Source organism: Manis javanica, chromosome 3 (genome assembly GCF_040802235.1).
Source record: "Manis javanica isolate MJ-LG chromosome 3, MJ_LKY, whole genome shotgun sequence".
NCBI lineage: Eukaryota > Metazoa > Chordata > Mammalia > Pholidota > Manidae > Manis > Manis javanica.
Window position 1 is genome coordinate 87,271,983 of NC_133158.1, and position 22,567 is coordinate 87,294,549.

The 22,567-nt window shown below is 38.0% G+C and overlaps 1 protein-coding gene across 1 annotated transcript in view; it reads right to left on the reverse strand.

The window, feature by feature from the left end:
* Positions 1-22,302, reverse strand: part of CHMP2B (charged multivesicular body protein 2B) — a 40,806-nt gene extending 18,504 nt beyond the window's left edge. Inside the window, exons 1-2 of the mRNA XM_017669704.3 lie at positions 21,487-22,302; positions 2,126-2,217 (exon numbers count right to left, since the gene is read on the reverse strand). Coding sequence (XP_017525193.1) covers positions 2,126-2,217; positions 21,487-21,520 — 126 coding nt within the window. The 5' untranslated portion in view covers positions 21,521-22,302. The remainder of the gene's footprint in view (positions 1-2,125; positions 2,218-21,486) is intronic.
* Between the last annotated feature and the right edge of the window lie 265 nt (positions 22,303-22,567).

The following is a 22,567-nucleotide window of genomic DNA, read 5'->3' on the forward strand; positions in this document are numbered from 1 at the left end:
ATTACAAGTACAAATACTGCTGAGAAAAATTAAAGGTTTGAATAAATGGAGATATAGCATGTTCATGGATTTTGAGACAACTTTGTTATCAATTCTTCCCAAACTGGTCTACAAGTTCAGTGTAATCCCAAGGAAAATCTGATCTTTCTTTGTAGAAATTGACAAGTTTATTCAAAGTTCATATGGGCATGCAAAGCACCTATAATAGCCAAAACAATTTGAAAAAAAGAAGTACAAGGTTCAAAGGTTAACACTATATAACTTTAAGGCTTACTATAAACCTATAGTAATAAAAACAATGTGCTATTAGCTTGAGAATAGTTATAGGTCAGTGACAAAGCACAGAGCCCAGACTGAGGCTCAAATGTATTTGGATAACTCATTTTCCACAAAGATGACAGGTATTTAAATAGGGAAAGATATCATCATATGATGTTGGAACAAGTTAACTTTCATATGCATGGAAAGAACCTTTACCTTTACCTGAGAACATAGTGAAGCTTAATTCAAGACAGTTCACAGTCCTAAATTTAGGAACTAAAGGTACAGTGCTTCTGGAAGAAAATGTAAGAGAAAACATTAGTTACTCTGGGTTAGGGAAAGATTCCTTAGGACACTAAGAGTACTAATCATAGAAGAAAATAATAAGTTGCACTTCATCAACATAAAAATCTTCTGTTCCATCTAAGATGCTACTAGGAAAATAAAAGACAAGGGCAAGAACTAGAGAAAATATCTGCAAAACATACATTTAATAAAGTTCTTGTATACAGAATATAAAAAGAACTCACAAATAAAAAACGATTTTAAAAAATCGGTAAAATATTTCAGAAGAAATTTTGGCAAAAACATATGTAAACAGCAAACAGGCACATGAAAAGATGCTGAAATCACTGGCAATTAGAGAAACGCAATTTAAAATGACAATCTATGACACACCACTAGACCGACTACAAGTAGAAAGACTGTCAACTCCCACTATTGGCCAGGGTTTGTAACAACTTTACTCTCATTGGTGGGATCAGGAAACATTACAGACATTTTGCAAAACTATTTAGTAGTTTTTTTACACAGCTAAACGTACAATTTATCCTATAGTCCAGCAATCCCACTCCTGGGAATATACCCAAGAGAAATGAAAACATATGCACACACAAAGACTTCAAATGAATGTTTATAACAATCTGATTCAAAATAGCCAAAACTTTGAAATAACCCAATGTCCATTGTCTGGTGAACAGATAAGCAAATTGTGGAATATCCATACGATGGAATAAACATTCATCAATAAACAGGAATTAATACTGACACATGTAACACTGACAAATCTCAAAATAATTATAAGTCAAAGAAACCATATAAGAAAAGACTTCTTAGTTTATGATTCCATTCATATAAATTCTAGATAATGTAAACTAAACTACAGTGACAGATCAGTGTTTACCTAACTGGGGACAATGGAGACAGGGAAGAATAGATAGGAGAGATAACAAAAAGAGGGAGGAAACTTTTCAGAATGATGGATATGTTCTGTAACTTGACTCCGGTAGAGGTTTCACGAATTTATACACATGTCAAAATATGTGAAATTGTATGCCTTAAGTATGTAGTTTATTGCATGCCAATTATAACTCAATCATGCTTTTTTAAAAAGATTTTAAGCAACATACATTTAAAAACAACAAAATATTTAAAGATAAGCAAGACAGTCTATTAAAAAAAGTACATTATCACAGACACAATGATTGTTAAAATATCAAGTAGACACCTATGAGTTAATTATTTTCTTACAACCCTCTTGTTTTCCACAATTGTTTTATCTCTGTTGTTAACTGAGAAGGTGGCTCTATTTTGAGCAGTATTTCTTCTCAGGCATTCATGACTTTCACAAACTGAAGAATAATTTGATTTTATAATCAGAATACACAGAATCCTGGTAAAAGTCAGCAGAATGACACAATAAACAAAGGTAAGTAGAGAATGCAGGAAGGCATTAAATCCAATTTCTTAGTAAAGTAAATCACTTGCCACCTGCCAAGTGTCTTTTTCCTAGTTAGCTAATTATTCTAACACTAATTTCCAAATTTGTTTGAAAAGTTAAACTGAAATTTAATGTTCTACTTACCAGCTGTTTTTCTTGTTTCTCTAAAGCTGCTCGATCTCTGATTATAGCCCTCTGTGTACCTCGTAACTCTCGATTCTGTTCTTTTATTACATCTAAGAGAACCACAAAAGAAACCTAAATGTATGGGTTGCAAAAATTTTCCTCAATACCATTAAAAATACTGGAATAAGAATAAAAAAGAAATCTTAATTTACTAGCTGTTAAAATACTTTCTTTCAATTCAATATACTAAAAAATTGAGTCAAATATTAAAACTTGCATCATAAATATTGATTATATGAGGCAATACAGATGACTGCAAATATGCTATAGTCTGAGGTTTAACCAAAAGTGCATATAAATCACCATAAAACATTCCCTTAGAGAACTGATAGTACATAATGTTTTATACACCACATATAAATGTCACATACACACACATACACATGCCCTTTTCATCTCTCCTTACCACAGAATTATATGAAATTCCAGAAAGGATGACAAATTATGTTTTTTAAGTATTTTTGTTAACATAAAGTCATCATAACACAGTGAAGCAGCAGATTGTCCAATAAGGCAGATCTGAAATTGAATCCCACCTCTGCCACTTAATCATGAATTAATGATATCTTGGAAAAGTTACTTAACATTCTAAATCTCTTATGGTTTCTTATCCATAAAATAGGGGTTGATCTTAAGGAGTAAATAGCATACACAATGCCCTGATGTACTGTTAAATGTCCACTCAATCTTAATGTTTTCTAATTTACCTCAATTCATTTGTATCCACCAGTCCTACCTTGGAAGGATTGCAGTATTAGTCTAGGCCTGATGGACTATAATTTGGTTAAGTTGTTACTAAATAGTGATTCCTCAAAAGAAATGGATAGTAATTCTTACCAAAACTGATCTCTCACTGTCAGGAATCAGTTTCTAAGTGCTTTACATAAATTATACATATAATAAATGTTCATATAATAATGCTATAGAGTTGATTTCTGTATTAGTTTATATATAAGAAAATTGAGCATTAGGAAGTTTAAGTGACTTGCCCAAGGTCACACAGCAATAAGCAGTAATGCCAAACATTGTGTCCCCTGACTCAGTGATGTTTATCACTTCACTAGTGTACCTTTTTAATAAAGAGGTAGATTTTAAAAAACAGTAACAAAAAAAAAAGAATAATCTCTTCATCAAATGATGCTAGGATAACTGAATACCCACATAGAAAAAAGATTAAATTGGACCCCTACCCTCACGCCATATGTAAAAATTTATTCAGAAAAGCTTAATGACCCAAATACAAGAACTAAAGTCATAAAACTCCTAGAAGAATACACAGGAGTAAACTACAAACAACTGTGAATGTCCTAAATGCCACTGAACTGTTTGCTTTAAAGTGGTTAATGTGATGTGAATTTCACCTCAAAACAACAGCAATGACAGCACCCATTATCCTTTTCAGTTACAGGGCATCCTAACTTACGTTCTATACATTCCTGTATATAATGTAACTTTACTCAGAATTAAAATAAATAGTTATACTGAGTAATAGGTTCTATACTAAGTGATCCACAACAAACCCAAAAGTAGGTATTTTTTTAATTGAGATTTTTTCAGAGGAGGGAATTGATATTTGGTGAGACAGTCTGCCTGAGGTAGACATAGAATAAGGATTCATATACTTATATTCTAGCTTACTTCCTCACGTATCAGTACAAATCATGCTTAAATGGTAGGAAGGAAAAAAACAGATCCTGAAAGAACATAAGACACCCGGCCTTGTTCTGGTAGAGATGGGACAAGGAGAACTTCCATGAAGAATTAACATTTGATCTGAGAGCTGCAGGATGCAAATTAACCACCTAGAGTGTCTACCGTCTCATTCTGATGCTTTGAAATGATGAGGTACTATAATATACAAACATGTAACATATAAAATAAAAACAGTAAATGGTTAATAAAAGAAACTGGAATAGTACTCATAGTAACTAGTAGAATCCTGTATTTTCTTTAGATGCCCTTTGCAGACAACCCAGACCACACTATTTCTACCTGCCAGGGATGTAGATAAGACTCCTCTGGAAATACTGGATAGTGGGGCCCTTAATCAAGTACTATTGCATTCTTTGTCTCACATTCCTCAGATCTGAATCCTATCTCCATGGCACAATCCTAAATTTCCAAAAAGTTTACAGAGGGTCTTTTTGATGTCCCTCAGAGGCTATGGTTCTGGGCCTACTCTAGGCATTGTGGAAATACTTGTTCACCTTCAAACTGATAATAATTTACTCCAAAGATCAACTTTCACTCTGAGTATTTAAATGTCAAACCAAAGAGGAAATTAGTACTGAGCATCTAAAATATTGTTTCTAAATAAATTTGTATTTCATTCACTTCCAGTGTGAGATTTTACGTTTCAGAAAAGCAAGATTTATCTTGTCTTTAACAACCTTATTTTCATTTTGGATGAGTATTTGTTGATCATGTCATTACATTATAAGGATGTAATGTATTGAAAATACAATTTGAGCTCACATGATGAACTAGAAAAGGCCATGTAGGATAGAAGAAAAAGTTACCAGCAAGACAGATCTGGTTCTGAATAGTTAACTATGAGAATTGAGGCATATTCCTGACTCTCTATTTTCTAAATGTTAAGATGGAAAAATAATACGCAACACACAGGGCTCGGAAGAAAACTAAGTGACACAATAAATGATAAAATACAGTGCTTGCTCAAAGAGCTGCAATTAGAAACAGTAGTAGTTGGAGTCGTAACAGAGGCAGCACTAGTTTTTTTTATGAATATCAAATTTTATGGCCATGCTTACATCTAAAAATCTATACAGTATTTTCCTCTACAAAGTTGCTTCTTGCAGAAATGAACTAAAAATAAATGAACGTGAAATCCCTTTAAAATGGTAAGGAAAAATATTATTTAAGATTATTCATTAAATATTTATTTGACACATCTCTGTTGTTGCAAGACAGAGGGTTAACTGTGGTGTGAGATATAAAAATAAGATACCATCCTGATGTCAAGAAGCTTCCATTCTAATAAAGACATCCATATAAATGACTAAACTGCACTGCAGAAGATGATTAAGTGCCATGGGAGGGGCTGTCTCTCCCTGACCTATTTTTATCCTAGATATGTGTATTGGTTGGGATCCAACTTTAAAATAATACAATTTATTAGATTGCTAGGGCTGCCATAACAAATACCACAGACTGGGTGACTTATCAATAAAAATTTGTTTTCACAGAGTTCTGGAGCTTGGAAGTCCAAGATTAAGGTCTTGTCAGGTTTGATTTCTCCTGAGATCCCTCTCTTTAGCTTGCAGGTGGCCACCTTCTTTCTGTGTCCTCACATGGCCTTTTCTCTGTTCATATCTACTTCTGGTGTCTCTTCCTCTTCTTAGGACCACACCCTCATGACCTCATTTAACTTGTTATCTCTTTAAAAACCTTATCACCAAACACTGGCACATTAGAGGTTAGGGCTTAAACCCTAACCTCTAAAAGTAGGTGGGGGGGGGGGGGCACCATTCAGTCCACAACGCACAATGTTTCCTTTGGCATTTAGAGACTGACACTAAACAAAACAGCAAAGCTCTCCTTTCCCTATCTTACAAAGCAATCATCAGCCTTTTTGTTTTCAATATTCAAACACTGCCAATCTTATCAAAGGTAATGGATTGGTATGAAAACATTCACCACTTCCCCTACTGTTTCAATAGAAAGTTTGTTCTAAATTTAAAGCTATGAAATTACAAATGAACTTTTGGAGTATAACCCCTTTGAGTACTAAAAACTGCCTAAACTCAAACAGTAGAGTATGAGGTGGCAATACTGAGATAGTGATATGGGCCTTCAACAGCTACAAGAGTACTGGGCTGAAGGAGAAGCCACCATATTGATATGTTGACAGGTAACTGACACAGGTTCAAAGCAACTGCTGAAAGCACTGATTGCTGAAATCCAAAATCCCATCTACACATACTTTTTCATTACCAGGGTGGTATAATAAAAATATGTATTTGATCTTTGTCCTGAGTTCCTGGCATAGAGCTCCTTAAATTCATGGAATTTCCTGAGTAATAGGAGTATCTTTTGACTCAAGAAGAACTCCTAAATATATTATGGATGGGGCTGGTTATCTGAAAGACCAAATACTTAATTAGAGGGTAGGAACCTTCAACCCTACCTCCTGATCTTGGGGAAGGAGAGTGGGGCTGCAGACTGGGTTATAAAACTCTAACAGAGATTAGGAGAACTTTCTGGTTGGTGACCATACTGAGGTGCTGGGAGGTCAGGATGCCAAGAGAGGGCACAGAAGCTCTGTGCCACTCCCCTTAACCTCCAAATACCCTGCTTCCATTTGGCTGTTCCTGAGATGTATCCTTACAATAAATGGGTAATAGTAAGTAAAACACTTTCCTGAGTTGTTAAGAGTTCTTCTACCAAATTATCAAACCTGAGGAGGGAGTTATGGGGACCCTCAAATTTACAGCTGATGGGTAAGAAGTAATGGTGGTAACCTGGGAGTTGCAACTGACATTTGAAGTGAGCACAGTCTTGTGGCACTGAGCCCTTAACCTGTGGGGTCTGTGCTTACTCCAGATAGTCAGTATTAAAATTCAATTGTTGGAGACACCTACTTGGTGTTAAAGAATCAGAGAGTAGAAAATAGATATAGCCATCTTTGTTGAAAAACAAGTATTATGACAGGAAATTTTAACAAAACATAATTTAATCAAAATAGTTTTACTTCACTTTTCATTATTTTATGTGAGACTATGTATACCCTGTCACTGTATATTAGGGAAGGAAAAATAAAGAAAATTAACTACTGCATATTCCACAGCCTCAAAGTTGCTAATAGACCTATTAATATTTAAACAGTTCTAAGCTATAAACTGAGAGCATCTAATGTTACATACTAAAACACAGTCATAACGCTTAAAAACATATTATGGTAAGTAAGAAAAGACAGTAAAACATTTTTTCATGAGATCATAGGTATACCCTATAAAACAAATTACTCTTTAATTTTTAAAAATTCCCTATGCTAAACCCACATTTAATGGTAGGTAATTCAGGAGTAACATGAGAATGGTTCTGAGATACTTTTAATGTTTTTAAGGCCAAGCTTATCTTCCATTTTATTTACTTCTTATTAGGTCTGATTTCTTCCCAAGATTACAAGTTCTTTAAAAGTAAAACACACATGTATGTATGTATGTATGTATGTATCTATCTATCTATCTATCTTTCTAGAGATAGAAAAAGTCATTCTGTTATCTTTGGTTCTGAGTTCATAAGGTCTATCTACTTACAGGGAAAAAAATTCCAAAAATCTTACTTACTTGTCTGTCTGTATTTCTACAATCATGTCAACCACTATGCTAATAAAGCATACTTAAAAGTGATCTAAGTGAGCATGAACATACATACTGAAAGGATTTGCCTGAAAGGCGTGGTTGACACTTTCCTTAAAATGCATAATGAAGTCTACCAGTATCAAGAAAGATGATTAGCAATTTAACAACAGTAAAATCTGAACTATGATAGATATCTTTCTGTAGTGGAAGAAATAGAGCATTTAAATAATCAGATATTTTCCTTATAATTTTCAACTTTACTCTTTTTAAATTCTGCATCCAGTCAATGACAGAAACACAGTCTGAGTATTGCTGACATCTAAGAGAGATAGAAGGCTTGGATCATGTCCACCCTCTGCTTCCTTCTCTAGGCAAGAGTATGCCCTTAACTGTTATACTCCAAAACATAACATACCTTGTAGGGCTATTATGAAGCACTTCAGAATAGACTGCAATAGAACACTTTCAAACAACATGGCAATGGCACATGCCTATGGCATGGTATACCCTCTCTGTTGCCACTCAGTGAGGCGGGAAGAGTCTGGGTGTGCTGCCCCATCCAATATCCTCTCCTTACCCACATTCAGCACAACACTTAGACTCTGGCATCTCAAGCCTTCCAGGCTCTTCTTTCTCAATGAAATACACATGTGTGCACTACAGTGGTAAGATCACAGACTTAAATTCTGGACTTAAGAAGACAGAGGCATACTGGAGGATTAACGATGGTGGCATGAGAGGTGAGACAGAGGCTTCCTCCTAAAACCGCATAATACGAAAATATAATTAATATGACTAATCCTGAAAGAGCAACAGGAAAGAGGGCTGCCCCAAACTGCATACACCTGGAGAAAAGAATAAACCTCATGGAACAGGGTAACATACCAAAGCCATGGCCCAACAGGACCCAAGCCATTCCCTCACTCAAGTTCACGAGCAGGAGGAAGAGAAACGGAGCGGGGAGGAAGTGGAGGTCTGGGATTGCTGAATACCTAACTCCAGAGATCAGCTCTGGGAGCACAAACCTACATTTTATGGTGCTTTCATGGGGGCTGGAAAGCTAAAACAGGCAGAATACCTGGGGAGACTGAGATTCCAGCTGCTTGTGGAAAGCAGGATCCATATTCAACTGCCCTGGGACAAAAGAAAGGTGGGCAGTCTGAGAGACTTTCTAATAGTGAGAGGGCTGCTAAAATGGCAAGGATTACACAGAACTTACTGCTCAGGAGAAAGGACAGGTAGATAAAACTGTCTAGGTGCACTCGGCCCAGTAGGTTGGGAACTTTCTCAATCTTCAGGAGCTCCAGTTCCCTGGCTAGCTACACAGTTTGAAGGATCCTCTCCATGATAGGTAGCCTACTGCACCTTTCTCCCGGCCAGCCCCACTTGGCCCGCAAAATGGCAAACCCTACCCTGGTGTTAGGCCAGCCAGAGGGAAGCTCCATCTAAGCAACACAAATGCAAAGCATAGAGGATTATACCTGTGCACTCAGTCCACTGTTTCTGGCAGTGGAGGGAGGCACAGCAGCCGGGAAGCAGGAAATAGCTCTTTCCTCCCCCCAAGCACCAATACCACTAACCCGCAACTTCCGACATTGCTTAAGGGGCTGAGCAGCTCCAGAGAAGAGAGCTTCTGGGCACTAGAGGGAGCCATATACAAATATGACATGCCAAAGAAACCTGGTTCAAAGTAAAATTATGAATACAACACCTGAGAAACATTCAAATGAAATCAACCTCATGAATCTTCCTTATAGGAATTTCAAAATAAAAATCATTAACATGCTCATGGATGTGCAGAAAAATATCCAAGAACTCAGGAATGAATTCCGGTTGGAGATCCAATCATTGAAGAGCACAATGGAGGGTATTAAAAGCAGATTAGATATGGTGGAGGAGATGATAATGAAGTAGAAACTAGAGAAGAGGAATACAAAGAAGCTGAGGCACAGAGAGAAAAAAGGATCTCTAAGGATGAAAGAACATTGAGAGAACTATGTGGCCAATCCAAACGGAACAATATTAGCATTATAGGGGTAACAGAAGAAGAAGAGAGAGAAAAATGGACAGAAAGTGTCTTTGAGGAGGTAATTGGTGAAAATTTCCCCAATCTGGGGAAGGAGATAGTCTCTCAGGCCATGGAGATCCACAGATCTCCCAACACAAGGGACCCAAGGAAGATAACACCAAGACATACAGTAATTAAAACGGCAAAGATCCAGGATAAGGACAGACTACTAAAAGCAGCCAGAGAGAGAAATAAGATCACATACAAAGGAAAGTCGATCAGGCTATCATCAGACTTCTCAGCAGAAACCTTACAGGCCAGAAGGGAGTGGCATGATGTATTTAATGCAATGAAGCAGAAGAGCCTCGAACCAAGAATATTTTATCCGGGAAGATTATCAGTTAAATTTGAAGGAGGGATTAAACAATTTCCAGGGAAGCAAAAGCTGAGAGAATTTGCCTCCCTCAAACCATCTCTACAGTCTATTTTGGAGGACTGCTATAGATGGAAGTGTTCTTAAGGTTTAATAGCTGTCACCGGAGGTAATAAAACCACAGTAAAGAAAGTAGAACAGCTAATTACTAAGCAAATGCAAAATTAAACCAACAATCCCCAAAGTCAATCAAGGGATAGAAAAAGAGTACAGAATATGATACCTAATATATAAAGAATGAAGGAGGAAAAAAAGGATAGAAAAAATAAAAAGAACCTTTAGATTGTGTTTGTAATACCATACTAAGTGAGTTAAGTTAGGCTGTTAGATACTAAGGAAGTTACCCTTGAACCTTTGGTAATCACGAATCTAAAGCCTGTAATGGCAATAAGTACATGCTTATGGTAATCACCCTAAATGTAAATGGTCTGAATGCACCAACCAAAAGACACAAAGTCACTGAATGGATAAAAAAAAGACCCAACCATATGCTGCGTACAAGAGACTCACTTTAAACCCAAAGACATACACAGACTAAAAGTGAAGGGATGGAAAAAGATATTTCATGCAAATAATAGGGAGAAAAAAGCAGGAGTTGCAGTACTTGTAATGAGACAAAATAGACTTTAAAACAAATAAAGTCACAAGAGACAAAGAAGGACATTACATAATGATTAAGGGGTCAATCCAACATGAAGATACAACCACTATAAATAGTATCTATGCGCCCAAGACAGGAGCATCTACATATATGAAACAAATACTGACAGAATTAAAAGGGGAAATAGAATAAAATGCATTCATTCTAGGAGACTTCAACACTCTACTCACTCTGAAGGACAGATCAACCAGACAGAAAATAAGGAAGGAGACAGAGGCACTGAACAACACATAAGAAAAGATGGACCTAAAAGACATCTATAGAACTCTACACCCAAAAGAAGCAGAATACGCATTCTTCTCAAGTGCACATAGAACATTTTCAAGAATAGATCACATACTAGGACACAAAAAGGGCCTCAGTAAATTCAGAGATTGAAATTGTGCCAAACAGTTTCTCAGACCACAAAGATATGAAACTAGAAATAAATTATGCAAAGAAATGAAAAATCTCACAAACACATGGAGGTTTCACAACATGATCCTAAATAACCAATGGATCAATGACCAAATAAAAACAGAGATCAAGTAATATATGGAGACAAATGACAATAATTCAACACCATAAAATCTGTGGGATGCAGTGAAGGCTGTGCTAAGAGGAAAGTATATTGCAATACAGGCCTATCTCAGGAAAGAAGAAAAATCCCATATGAACACTCTAGACTCACAATTAATGAAACTATAAAAAGAAGAACAAATGAGGCCCAGAGTCAGTAGGAGGGACATAATAAACATTAGAGCAAAAATAAATAAAATAGGGAAGAATAAAACAACAGAAAGAATCAATGAAAGCAAGAGCTGGTTCTTTGAGAAAATAAACAAAATAGATAAACTCCTAGCCAGACTTATCAAGAAACAAACAGAGTCTACACACATAAAGAGAATCGGAAAAGAGAAAGGAAAAATCACTATGGACACCACAGAAATACAAAGAATTATTAGAGAATACTATGAAAAATTCTACATGTCAACAAACTGGATAACCTAGAAGAAATGGACAACTTTCTAGAAAAATACAACCAACCAAGGAAGAAACAGAAAATCTGAACAGACCAATTACCAGCAACAAAATTGAACAGGTAATCAAAAAACTACCTAAGAACAAAATGCTTGAAACAGATGGCTTCACTGCTGAATTTTATCAAACACTTAGTGAAGACCTAATACCATCCTCCCTAAACATTTCCAAAGAGTAGAAGAAGAGGGAATGCTTTTAAACTTATTCTATGAGGCCAGCATCACTCTAATACCAAAACCAGGCAAAGACCCCACCAAAAAAGAAAATTACAGACCAATATCCCTGATGAACATAGATGCAAAAAATACTCAACAAATTATTAGCAAACCAAACTCAAAAATACATCAAAAAGATCATCCATCATGATCAAGTAGGATTTATTCCAGGGATGCAAGAATGGCACAACATTCGAAAATCCATCAGCATCATCCACCACATCAACAAAAAGGACAAAAACCACATGATCATCTCCATAGATGCTGAAAAAGCATTTGACAAAATTCAACATCCATTCATGATAAAAACTCTCAACAAAATGGGTATGGAAGGCAAGTACCTCAACATAATAAAGACCATATATGACAAACACACAGCTAACATTATACTTAACAGCAAGAAGTTGAAAGCTTTTCCTTTAAGATCAGGAACAAGACAAGGATGCCCACTCTCCCCACTTCTATTCAGCATAGTACTGGAGGTCCTAGCCATGGCAATCAGACAATACAAAGAAATAAATGGCATCCAGGTTGGCAAAGAAGTCAAACTGTCCCTGTTTGCAGATGACTTGATACTGTACATAAAAAACCCTAAAGAATCCACTCCAAAACTACTAGATCTAATATCTGAATTCAGCAAAGTTGCAGGATACAAAATTAATACACAGAAATCTGTGGCATTCCTATACACTAACAATGAACTAGCAGAGAGAGAAATCAGGAAAACAATTCCATTTACAATTGCATCAAAAAGAATAAAATACCTAAGAATAAACCTAACCAAGGAAGTGAAAGACCTATACTCTGAAAACTACATGACACTCATGAGAGAAATTAAAGACGATACCAATAAATGGAAACACATCCCATGCTCATGGCTAGGAAGAATTAATATTGTCAAAATGGCCATCCTACCTAAAGCAATCTACAGATACAATGAACTAGCAGAGAGAGAAATCAGGAAAACAATTCCATTTACAATTGCATCAAAAAGAATAAAATACCTAAGAATAAACCTAACCAAGGAAGTGAAAGACCTATACTCTGAAAACTACATGACACTCATGAGAGAAATTAAAGACGATACCAATAAATGGAAACACATCCCATGCTCATGGCTAGGAAGAATTAATATTGTCAAAATGGCCATCCTACCTAAAGCAATCTACAGATTCAATGCAATTCCTATCAAAAGACCAACAGCATTCTTCAATGATCTAGAGCAAATCATTCTAAAATTCATATGGAACCACAAAATATGCCGAAAAGCCAATGCAATCCTGAGAAAGAAAAATAAAGTTGGGGGAGTATACTCCCCAACTTCAAGCTCTACTACAAAGCCACAGTAATCAAGACAATTTGGTACTGGCACAAGAATAGAACCATAGACCAATGGAACAGACTAGAGAGCCCTGATATAAATCCAACCACATATGGTCAATTAATATATGACAAAAGAGCCATGGACACACAATGAGGAAGTGACAGCCTCTTCAACAACTGGTGTTGGCAAAACTGGACAGCTACATAGAAGAGAATGAAACTGGATTATTGTTTAATCCCATACACAAAAGTAAACTCAAAATTGATCAAAGACCTGAATGTGAGTCATGAAACCCTAAAACTCTTAGAAGACAACATAGAGAAAAATCTCCAGCATATAAGCATGAGCAATTTCTTCCTGAATGCATCTCCTCAAGCAAGGGAAACAAAAGCAAAAATGAACACATGGGACTACATCAAACTAAAAAATTTCTGTATGGCAAAGGACACCATCAACAGAACAAAAAGGCATCCTACAGTATGGAAGAATATATCTGTAAAGGACATATCTGACAAGGGGTTAACATCCAAAATATATAAGGAACTCACATACCTCAACACCCCAAAAGCGAATAACTCTATTAAAAAATGGGCAGAGAATATGAAGAGACAATTCTCCAAAGAAGAAATTCAGATGGCCAACAGACACATGAAAAGATGCTCAACATTACTAGTCATCAGGGAAACGCAAATTAAAACCACAATGAGATATCACCTCACACCAGTAAGGATGGCCAGCATTGAAAAGACTAAGAACAACAAATGCTGGGGAGGATGCGGAGAAAGGGGAACCCTCCTACAGTGCTGGTGGGAATGTAAGTTAGTTTAACCATTGTGGAAAGCAATTTGGAGGTTCCTCAAAAAACTAAAAACAGAAATACCATTTGACCTGGGAATTCCACTCCTAGGAATTTACCCAAAGAATACAACTTCTCAGACTCGAAAAGACATATGCCCCCCTATGTTTACTGCAGCACTATTTACAATAGCCAAGATATGGAAGCAACCTAAGTGTCCATAAGTAGATAAATGGATAAAGAAGAAGTAGTACATATACACAATGGAAACCTATTCAGCCATAAGAAAGAAACAAATCCTACCATTTACAACAACATGGATGGAGCTGGAGGATATTATGCTCAGTGAAATAAGCCAGCGGAGAAAGACAAGTGCCAAATGATTTCCCTCATTTGTGGAGTATAACAATGAAGCAAAACCAAAGGAACAAAAATAGCAGCAGACTCACTGACTCCTAGAGGTGAACAGTAGTTACCAAAGGGGAAGGGTATGGGAGGGCGGGTCGGGAGGGAGGTAGATGGGGATTGAGGGGTATTATGTTTAGTACACATGATGTGGGGGGTCACAAGGAAAACACTGTAGCACAGAGAAGGCAAACAGTGAATCTGTGGCATCTTACTACAGTGATGGAATAGTAACTGCATTGGGGTGTGGGTGGGGACTTGATAATATGGGTGAATGTAGTAACCACATTGTTTTTCATCTGAAACCTTCATAAGAGTGTATATCAATAACACCTTAATAAAAAATTAAAAGAAGAAAAAGAAGATACAGGCAGAAAAGGTCATTCTGTTTGGTTTTTCTGAGTCCATAAAGTCTATGTGCTTACAGAAAAGACAAAAAAAAAAAGAAACAAAAGAGGATTCCTGTGTGGTCCAGCCTTGATCATTAGAATTCTCTACTGGGGTTTGAGGGCAAGCTCCAACTTGAATTATGGCTGTCCTTCTAGAACCTGCTCATTTACAAGCAATTTGCACATTTAAGGATTGAAGCAAAAGTAATTAACTGTAAATAAGGGCATAATTTGTGAGTAATATTGTTTAAAGTACCTATCTTTTGGGGAAATGAGGGACCTGTCTCAAGCTGGAAGGGCAGTTTAGGATTTCTGCCCCAGATATACCACTCAGGGAAAGTCAAGCTGGTCTAGCAAACAGCATCTACCCTGCCATGCACTGGGTTTTGAGCTTTACTATAAGGTCATGGCAGACTTTTTAATCTAATGTACCATATTTTCTGCTTTTAAATGTATTTCTTTGGAGAAAAAAAAAATCTTTTGATCCATGCGATTTTTTTGCCTATCAGTTGTCCTATACTAGCAATCACAGGAACTGAGACCAAAGCAACTAATGCTCCCACATGAGGCTCTACCATCTACATTAACTTGTTTCTGTGCATCCAGATCCCAACAAGAGAAGGAGCTCCCCACTTGGACTTCACCTGCAAACTCTGCTGCAGCTTTTCGGGCGGGCACAGCAGACACTGAGGCCCTGGGAGAGTGGGATAAGGTATCAGATAAACCCTGATCATCAGTATGGACAGCAGAGCTGTGACTGTGAGTTCGGCTAAAGTAGATGTGGTGGAACTCTCCAACATGCAAGCAAGTTGAAAGCCATCCTGGCTATGTGGGGTTGCACCATCTTCATGGGTTGATGAGGAGGAAAAAAACAGGAAAAATGCCACGAACACAAAGGTTAAAGGGTAAGAGAGGTCATTAAAGGTCCATACCTAGAAAATACTGGCTCTGAGAACCAAATTACTCAGAGGCAGAAGGAAAATGACAGTGAGAAAGTGGGGAAGAATCAGAATTTGATATGCAAAACAAATCTGATCCTCAGGCTTTGGAAAGGGTGTATCAGAAAATCATGGAGAGATGGTATCAGTTTTACCAGTTTTGATGCTTGGTGAAGAAAAAAATAACAAAAACAAACAAAAACAATTATGGGAAACAGAAAATACTGGCAGATGCTGCCAACAGCTTTATTCTATGTATAGTCCAGGAAGCCAAGGACCCACTTAAAAACCAAGCTGAAGTTGGAAAAACTCAGCATGACTTGCTTGGAAGGAAGAGGTAGAATTCAAAAGAGAAAACAGAAGAACCTAGCATAAGAGGAAGTAAAAAGGAATGTCTTTTTATTCCTACCAGTAAAATCTAAAAAATCATTCAAATGAATGTTTAGTATTCTTAAAACATCAGTGATTTCAAGAGCTAAAGGAGGACCATGTGTCAGTGGGACTTTGGGTCCCACTTGGTCCTCAGAGACAGTCTTTGGTGCTGCATCGTGTCTCAGCCCTAGGTAGGTAATAAGGACATGAGAGGGGAAGCTCCTCTGAAAGCAAAGCCTCAGAGACCTGTGGATATGAAGGTAGGCAGTAGTGGCATGGAAAGAAAAACCAGTGTGTGGTGTCATGCAAGCAAGAGAGAAACAGGGGGAAGACATTTTCCTACAGATACCTGCCTAAAAGTATGGCTTTTGTTCAGAAAAATGCTCAATACAGCATTCTGGGCTCTGAATTCCCCATTCAATTGTTATTTTTTTTGGTGTGCCAAGAATGTAGAAGCCAAACAGAAAGTAAAAAAATGAGTTTTAAATATTCAGAATAGAAGCACTAAGGGGGTATTCAGCAACCTAGGGAAGATCTGGGTACTGTAGGTAGCACCACAAAGTGGTTTATTTGGAAGAAAACAAAAATGTTTCTGGTGGGGATTCAGTTTATTTAAATGATGGCTTTTATTCCCTCTCAAGATATCAGTAATGCAGTAATGTAGCACCACAACCTACCACTTGACCAGAAATGTATCCCAGGTTACTCAAAACTTATAGATTCTGAACTCATGGATACCACCTCAATAAGGCAAATACCATGAAGATTTGTTCATCTTCTGTTGGTATTGTTGTTTACCTATAAACTTGGATGAAGCTTCCAGGGGGGCGACAATAATATGATATAAACCACAGTAAACTCTGGGTACTGGAAACACTACTTTTTACTAGTATTTTGAAATTTTATCTCTAAATTATAAGCTGTTGCAAAGATATTTTCATGTATGCTAAGATCTCTAACAACCTTGCTTATATACAACATAGGAAAAACTTTGAATAACCATAACTGACTTTGGAAGTGCACAGGGTTTACTTTGGTTCCAGTGAATGCAAGTCAGGAAGGAGATGCTAAAAAAAACACACACACAGGGAGTGAGATATTTAACACAGACTGAGGTGTCATCAGAGAAGAATTCCTGGAGAAGTAAAACACCTGAGATAATGCAGGTTAGAAAAACATGACTCAATGCATAAGGGCATCATAAGCAAAATAACATTAGACTGAGAAAGAGTGCGGTATATAGTGATATAAGTACAGTATTGCTGCAGTAAAATGCTCAGACACATGACCAGAAAAAAAGACAAGACCAGATTAAGGAGGATCTTACATGCCTTTTTAAAGAGCTCCCAGTTGATCTTGCTGGTATCAGAGATTAAATAAGAGGATTTACACTGAGGAGTAGCACAGTCCAATTTGGGTTTCAGGTAGAGCAATCACAAGGTGACTTTGCAGATGAACGATTTAAGAGCTATGAAGCTACAGGGAAGAAAAGCAAAAAGGTAATGCAGAAAAGTACAAGATAAATGGATATGAATTAGAGCAAGAATTGCAGGCACACAGTGGAAAACTCATATGTGACAAATACTCACGAAGCAAAAGGAGCACAACTTAGTAATTAACTGAAGGTAGAGGGCAAAACCAGGAACTATGAACCCTGAAGAGAACTCAGGAAAGACACGGACTTAAAAGAGTTGTTGATGAATTCTGTTTGGGATCTCTTTGAGGTACTTTGGGACATCTAAATAGAGATATTCAGCCAACTGCTGGATACACTGGTCTTGAGACTCAGAAAAATTTATCTAGACATACAAATTTGGGATCTATCAGCACTTAAGTAACAACTAAAATAGTAAAAGTTTGGATAAGATCGTGAAGGAAGAGAATGCACAATTAGAATTGTGGTAGCCCAAGACAGAACCAAGAAAAATACATTTAAGGAGTAGGTTAAAAATAAAACAAGGGATAAAGGAAAGGAGGAAAGAAGGAAGGAAGCAAAGAAGAAAAACAACCGGAAAGGAGAAATGAAGAAAAGAGAATAGTTGGAGGAATTTGAGGAAAACTAATAAGAGTATGTTATGCCATGGAAACTAAAAGAGAATTTCAAGGGACGAAATTATCGGAATCAAATGCACGACCCAAGAGATGATCACTAAAACATGGCTATTTGATCTGTCAATCTAGAAGTCATCGATAATCTCAGCAAGATCTCATTACAGGAGATTTAAAGTAAACTGCCATACCAGCTGGGGAAGGGGCATCCAAGAAATAAAGAGGTGGAGGTAGGAGACATTACATCACTACTCCTTCAGGGGGTTTAGACGAAGAGCAAAAAGAGATTGCACAATACTTCCTAAGAAATGCTGGGTCAAAGGAGAATCAGAAAAAGGGTTTGTTTCCAGTTCTATCACCCTTAGAAATTAAAGTTCTACCACTAATTCCAAGAGGAAAAGAGCCTGGTTCCCAGACAGAAGGTTAACATTACATGGTACCTACCAAAAATTGAGGATTCCATACACCTAGCAAGAACAGCAAAATTAAACTGTGCCACAGGATCTCTAATAAACTAAAAAACAACAGTGGTGACACTCAAAGGGATGAGATTCTGGCTCTGCCAATCAGAAGTTGTGTGATCTCGGACAAGCTACTTAGTCCTTTCCCTCTCAATTTCCTCCTCTGTAAGTGGGGATAAAAGTAGTACATACTGTATAGGTTTTTGTGAGAAGTAAGATACTGCATATAAAATGCTAACACAGTGTTAGCTTAGTGTAGGACCTCAAATTTGTCTTCATTGAGGATAACAGACAAAAATTATATACAGCTTAAAGAATTTCACTTTTTAAGAAGCCTATTTAGTTGTGAATTTATGACAAGTCCTCATGACAACCTGACTTAAAGATTCATAATTAGTTTCAATAAATAGGTCAGCATTAGTCCACTTAGGGGGAAAAAAACACTGTACACACATTACATATGTATGTATTTTATAAATCAGTAAAAGGAAAACCAAGTGCTTGATTGGAATTTCAAATTTTAAGGAATCTTTCTCTTGTATGGCATTGAGGTACAATTCTCATTAATTTCTGTAACAAAATATATACTGCAGAGACTTGTTCATCTTTGTGTCAAAAATGAATTAAACATAACTCTGAATAGTAATAAGTGCTGTAATGTTGTCTCCCTTTTTAATTTACATGTGCAGTAATCTTTAATGATATAGTAGGCAACTCTTCCAGCCAATCCAGACAAAAAGATTCAATTATTCCTCAGATCTGTAAGTAGTTACATATTTCCCTTATATATCAGAATTTCATTACTGCTGAAACAGCTAAAAAGACAGCATACAGTAAAAGATCTTATGATCAATAATCAGTGAGCCCAGGGATCTGGGAAAAATGCATATAAATACATTAAATTTCATAAATGTTGCCTCATTATTACTAAGAAGAACACTATCACCTTTTAATCAAAATACCTTCCCTTTAAAAACCAAGGGGTAAATATCAATAAAGCTCTATACCAAAATAATTAAAGTACAGATTATAATTAAGATGTCATTGATTCAAACTGACCTAACAACTTAGGAAAACATCAAGTATGCAGTTTGGTAGTTAGTGTAAACACACATGGTGGCCAAATTTACATTCAGAAATTTCATACATGTATCTTTAAGTCAGTAGCATAGTTCCTAGCAGAAGTCTTTAAGACTTCCCCCCCCCCCTCACAAATAAGTCTATTTAGCAAAAACATTCTCTCTTGGATGAATTAACCCAACTGCAAATGAATATACAGTTAAGCATGCTCACTTCACATCTTCACTGTGCTTTAAAAAATTTTTATTCTGCTCTATACTTCAAGTACAATAGTCACTAGATTGCCAAAAGCACCAGGAAGCACAAAAATGAGAATACAGAACTGATATTTATGTCTGAAAATCTTCGATATTAGCAATGAAAGCTAGGATATTTTGCTTTCAGTGTTTAATTTTCTTTAAAATTTCATTTGTAACATCACAGTAAGAAAGATGCAACCCTTTTCCTCTGCTTAGTACATTCTCACTGTATATAACTGAAACAGAAACAGTACCCTGCCCCCAGTACTATACAATAACAAATCGCAATATTGGTACAGAAACAATGAAAAAATAAAGTGCCACATGAAAGATCAAACAGCAGTCTCAGGAAAAACACATATAAAACCCATTTCACGTAATTGTAGTACATCCTATACCAACTGAATTGTTATTCCAGGTATTGTAAATGGTACTGTTCAGTTAATAAAAATAAATTGAAAAAAATTTTCTCACTGACTTAGGGTAAACAAACATGTGTTACATTGTAATAAATTAGGGGTAAAATGGTGAAGTGAAGGGTTGAGTGGTGGGATAAAAAAAGCTGTTTTTGTTATCCTCCCAAAAATAATTTTGCTGGCATTGGAATAGTCAATACAAAGGAATGAAGGAGTTACCCTAGGTCTAGGCTGGGCACCCCGTTTGTACCAATCACTGTCTAGCTACCATTGCTCCTTTTGTGGCAGTTAGACCCTTACAAAGAAGTGATTCTTTGGTTGAGTCAGCAGCAACCTAGACTCAACGTGCAATGGGAAAAACAATTTTTAAATAACTTGCATAAATTTGATTCCTTGAAGGAGTCAGTGAAAATAATAAGACTAACATTACAGGCATTGCTTATAAACACCAATTTGTACATTCCTGTAGATTCACTTTTTTCCTTTTAGATGACATTAAGCTAATGTCTGAAACAATCCAAGTATCTTAAAATGTACATTTCTATGCAAGTAATACATACTACACCTCTTACTTTAGATAGCAAAAGATAAATTAGAGAGAAAATCCTCTATAAAAACTAAATCCAGGAATGTCCCTTGGTTTTCCTTTATTTTTCTACTGGAGTCAGTCAGGCAACATCTGTTTCACATCTCTATTGATGGGGCATTCTTAGGGCACGACTGGCCCTGACCCAGGTTCATTTTGTTACCCCCACCCCCAGCTGAACACAGGTTTCCGGTTTGGATGCCCAGAAGTAGTGCAGCTCCACACTGAAGGCGCAACGAACCCAGCACACGTAACCAACAAGAAATTTTCATCAAATCACAAAGTCTAACGACACTCCAAGGCCAGCCGCATCCTGCCCCTGGAAATGCTCAGGCTGAAGGGAAAACCAGGGTGGGGGTGGGAGGGGGGAGAGGGCAGCTGCTGTTACACGAGGGAAGAAGCCAGACAGCCCCAGAGAGGCTGAGGTGAGGCGAGTCAAGACCGCTGGGGAAGCAGAGTAGTGACGCGCGAGGGCGGTCACCTGTGGGGCCACTGGATCTAGCCCCGCCCTCAGGGACAGCAGCGAGAATCGCGGTCGGAAGCCCCTAAAATATGCCGGGAAACCGCAGAGCGGGGGCCCCCTCGGCCGGGCCTGGAACTCACCGTCCACGGTTTTCTTCTTGAAGAGGGACGCCATGGTCAGGGACCGCGCCCGGGCTGCCCGGCTCGGCCCGGTCCGACCCGCGACTAGTAAAGGGCAAGAGGAAAAGGACAGGGCCTTGGACGGTACGGGGTTGCGGAGCGGATGGGCAGGAGAAAGCTGAGTTTCCAGGTAGGACCCGCTGAGGGCGGGTATCCGTGAAGCCTACTGCGGCCGAGCCGCCAGGAGCTCAGGTGACCACGAACTAAAGACACTTTTTGGAGAAGTCACTTCTAGGCAGCGCCTGCGCGTTTTGCGCACGCGCTTGCGCACTGCGGCGCCTGAAGCCGCTGCCGCTGCCCTCACATCAACTGCTGCCCGATTCCTCTTCCTGCGGGGTTCCCGGGCGGCGGCTCTCACACCGGCGGCGGTGGTAGCAGAGCGTGGGAGACGGCAGGCGGTTGGGGCGGGAGGGGGCGCTTCTGCGTGCGGGTTCCGTGCGGAGTGCTGACAGACGAGCCTTGCTTAGCCCTTTCCTCTTTGCTCTAGGGGAAGCTTGAAGTAGGGGTTCCCCGGCATCCTAGGACAAGTGTGGGACGTCCCGGAACCAATTTGAGACCAGCCGTGGCTGTCAGTACCAATACTTTCATAAGTGCAGGGGTGGCTGTAATGCTGAGCTGCGTGCCTCGGCGGTGTTTGTCTCTGGAGTTCTCGCTCTCCCTCCCTGTCTCGCTCGCGATCTCCCGGCGCCCATCCGCGCAGCCCCTGCGGAACGCCCGGCGTTCACCTGCCTCCCTCCACCGCGGCTCCAGTAACGCGGTGTGGGGTCGCCTGGGATCCGGTTTCTCGGCTGGGAATGGCGGGGGAGGAAGGGAATGGGGAGCAACTTTATTAATGCAACACTTTTTTTTAACGTTCTCGTCTGGAAACATGAAAAAAAAATCCACATATATTTGTTTACTGGTTTATGTCTCTAAACTACTTTTTTTAAAATCTCTCTTTCTTACAATTGTTTTTAAAAAAAGCTCACGGCTTTAGTATGAACTTATTAGAATGCTACATAGCTGTATATTGATATTCAGTGTGAAAGAAAAGCCTCCATGT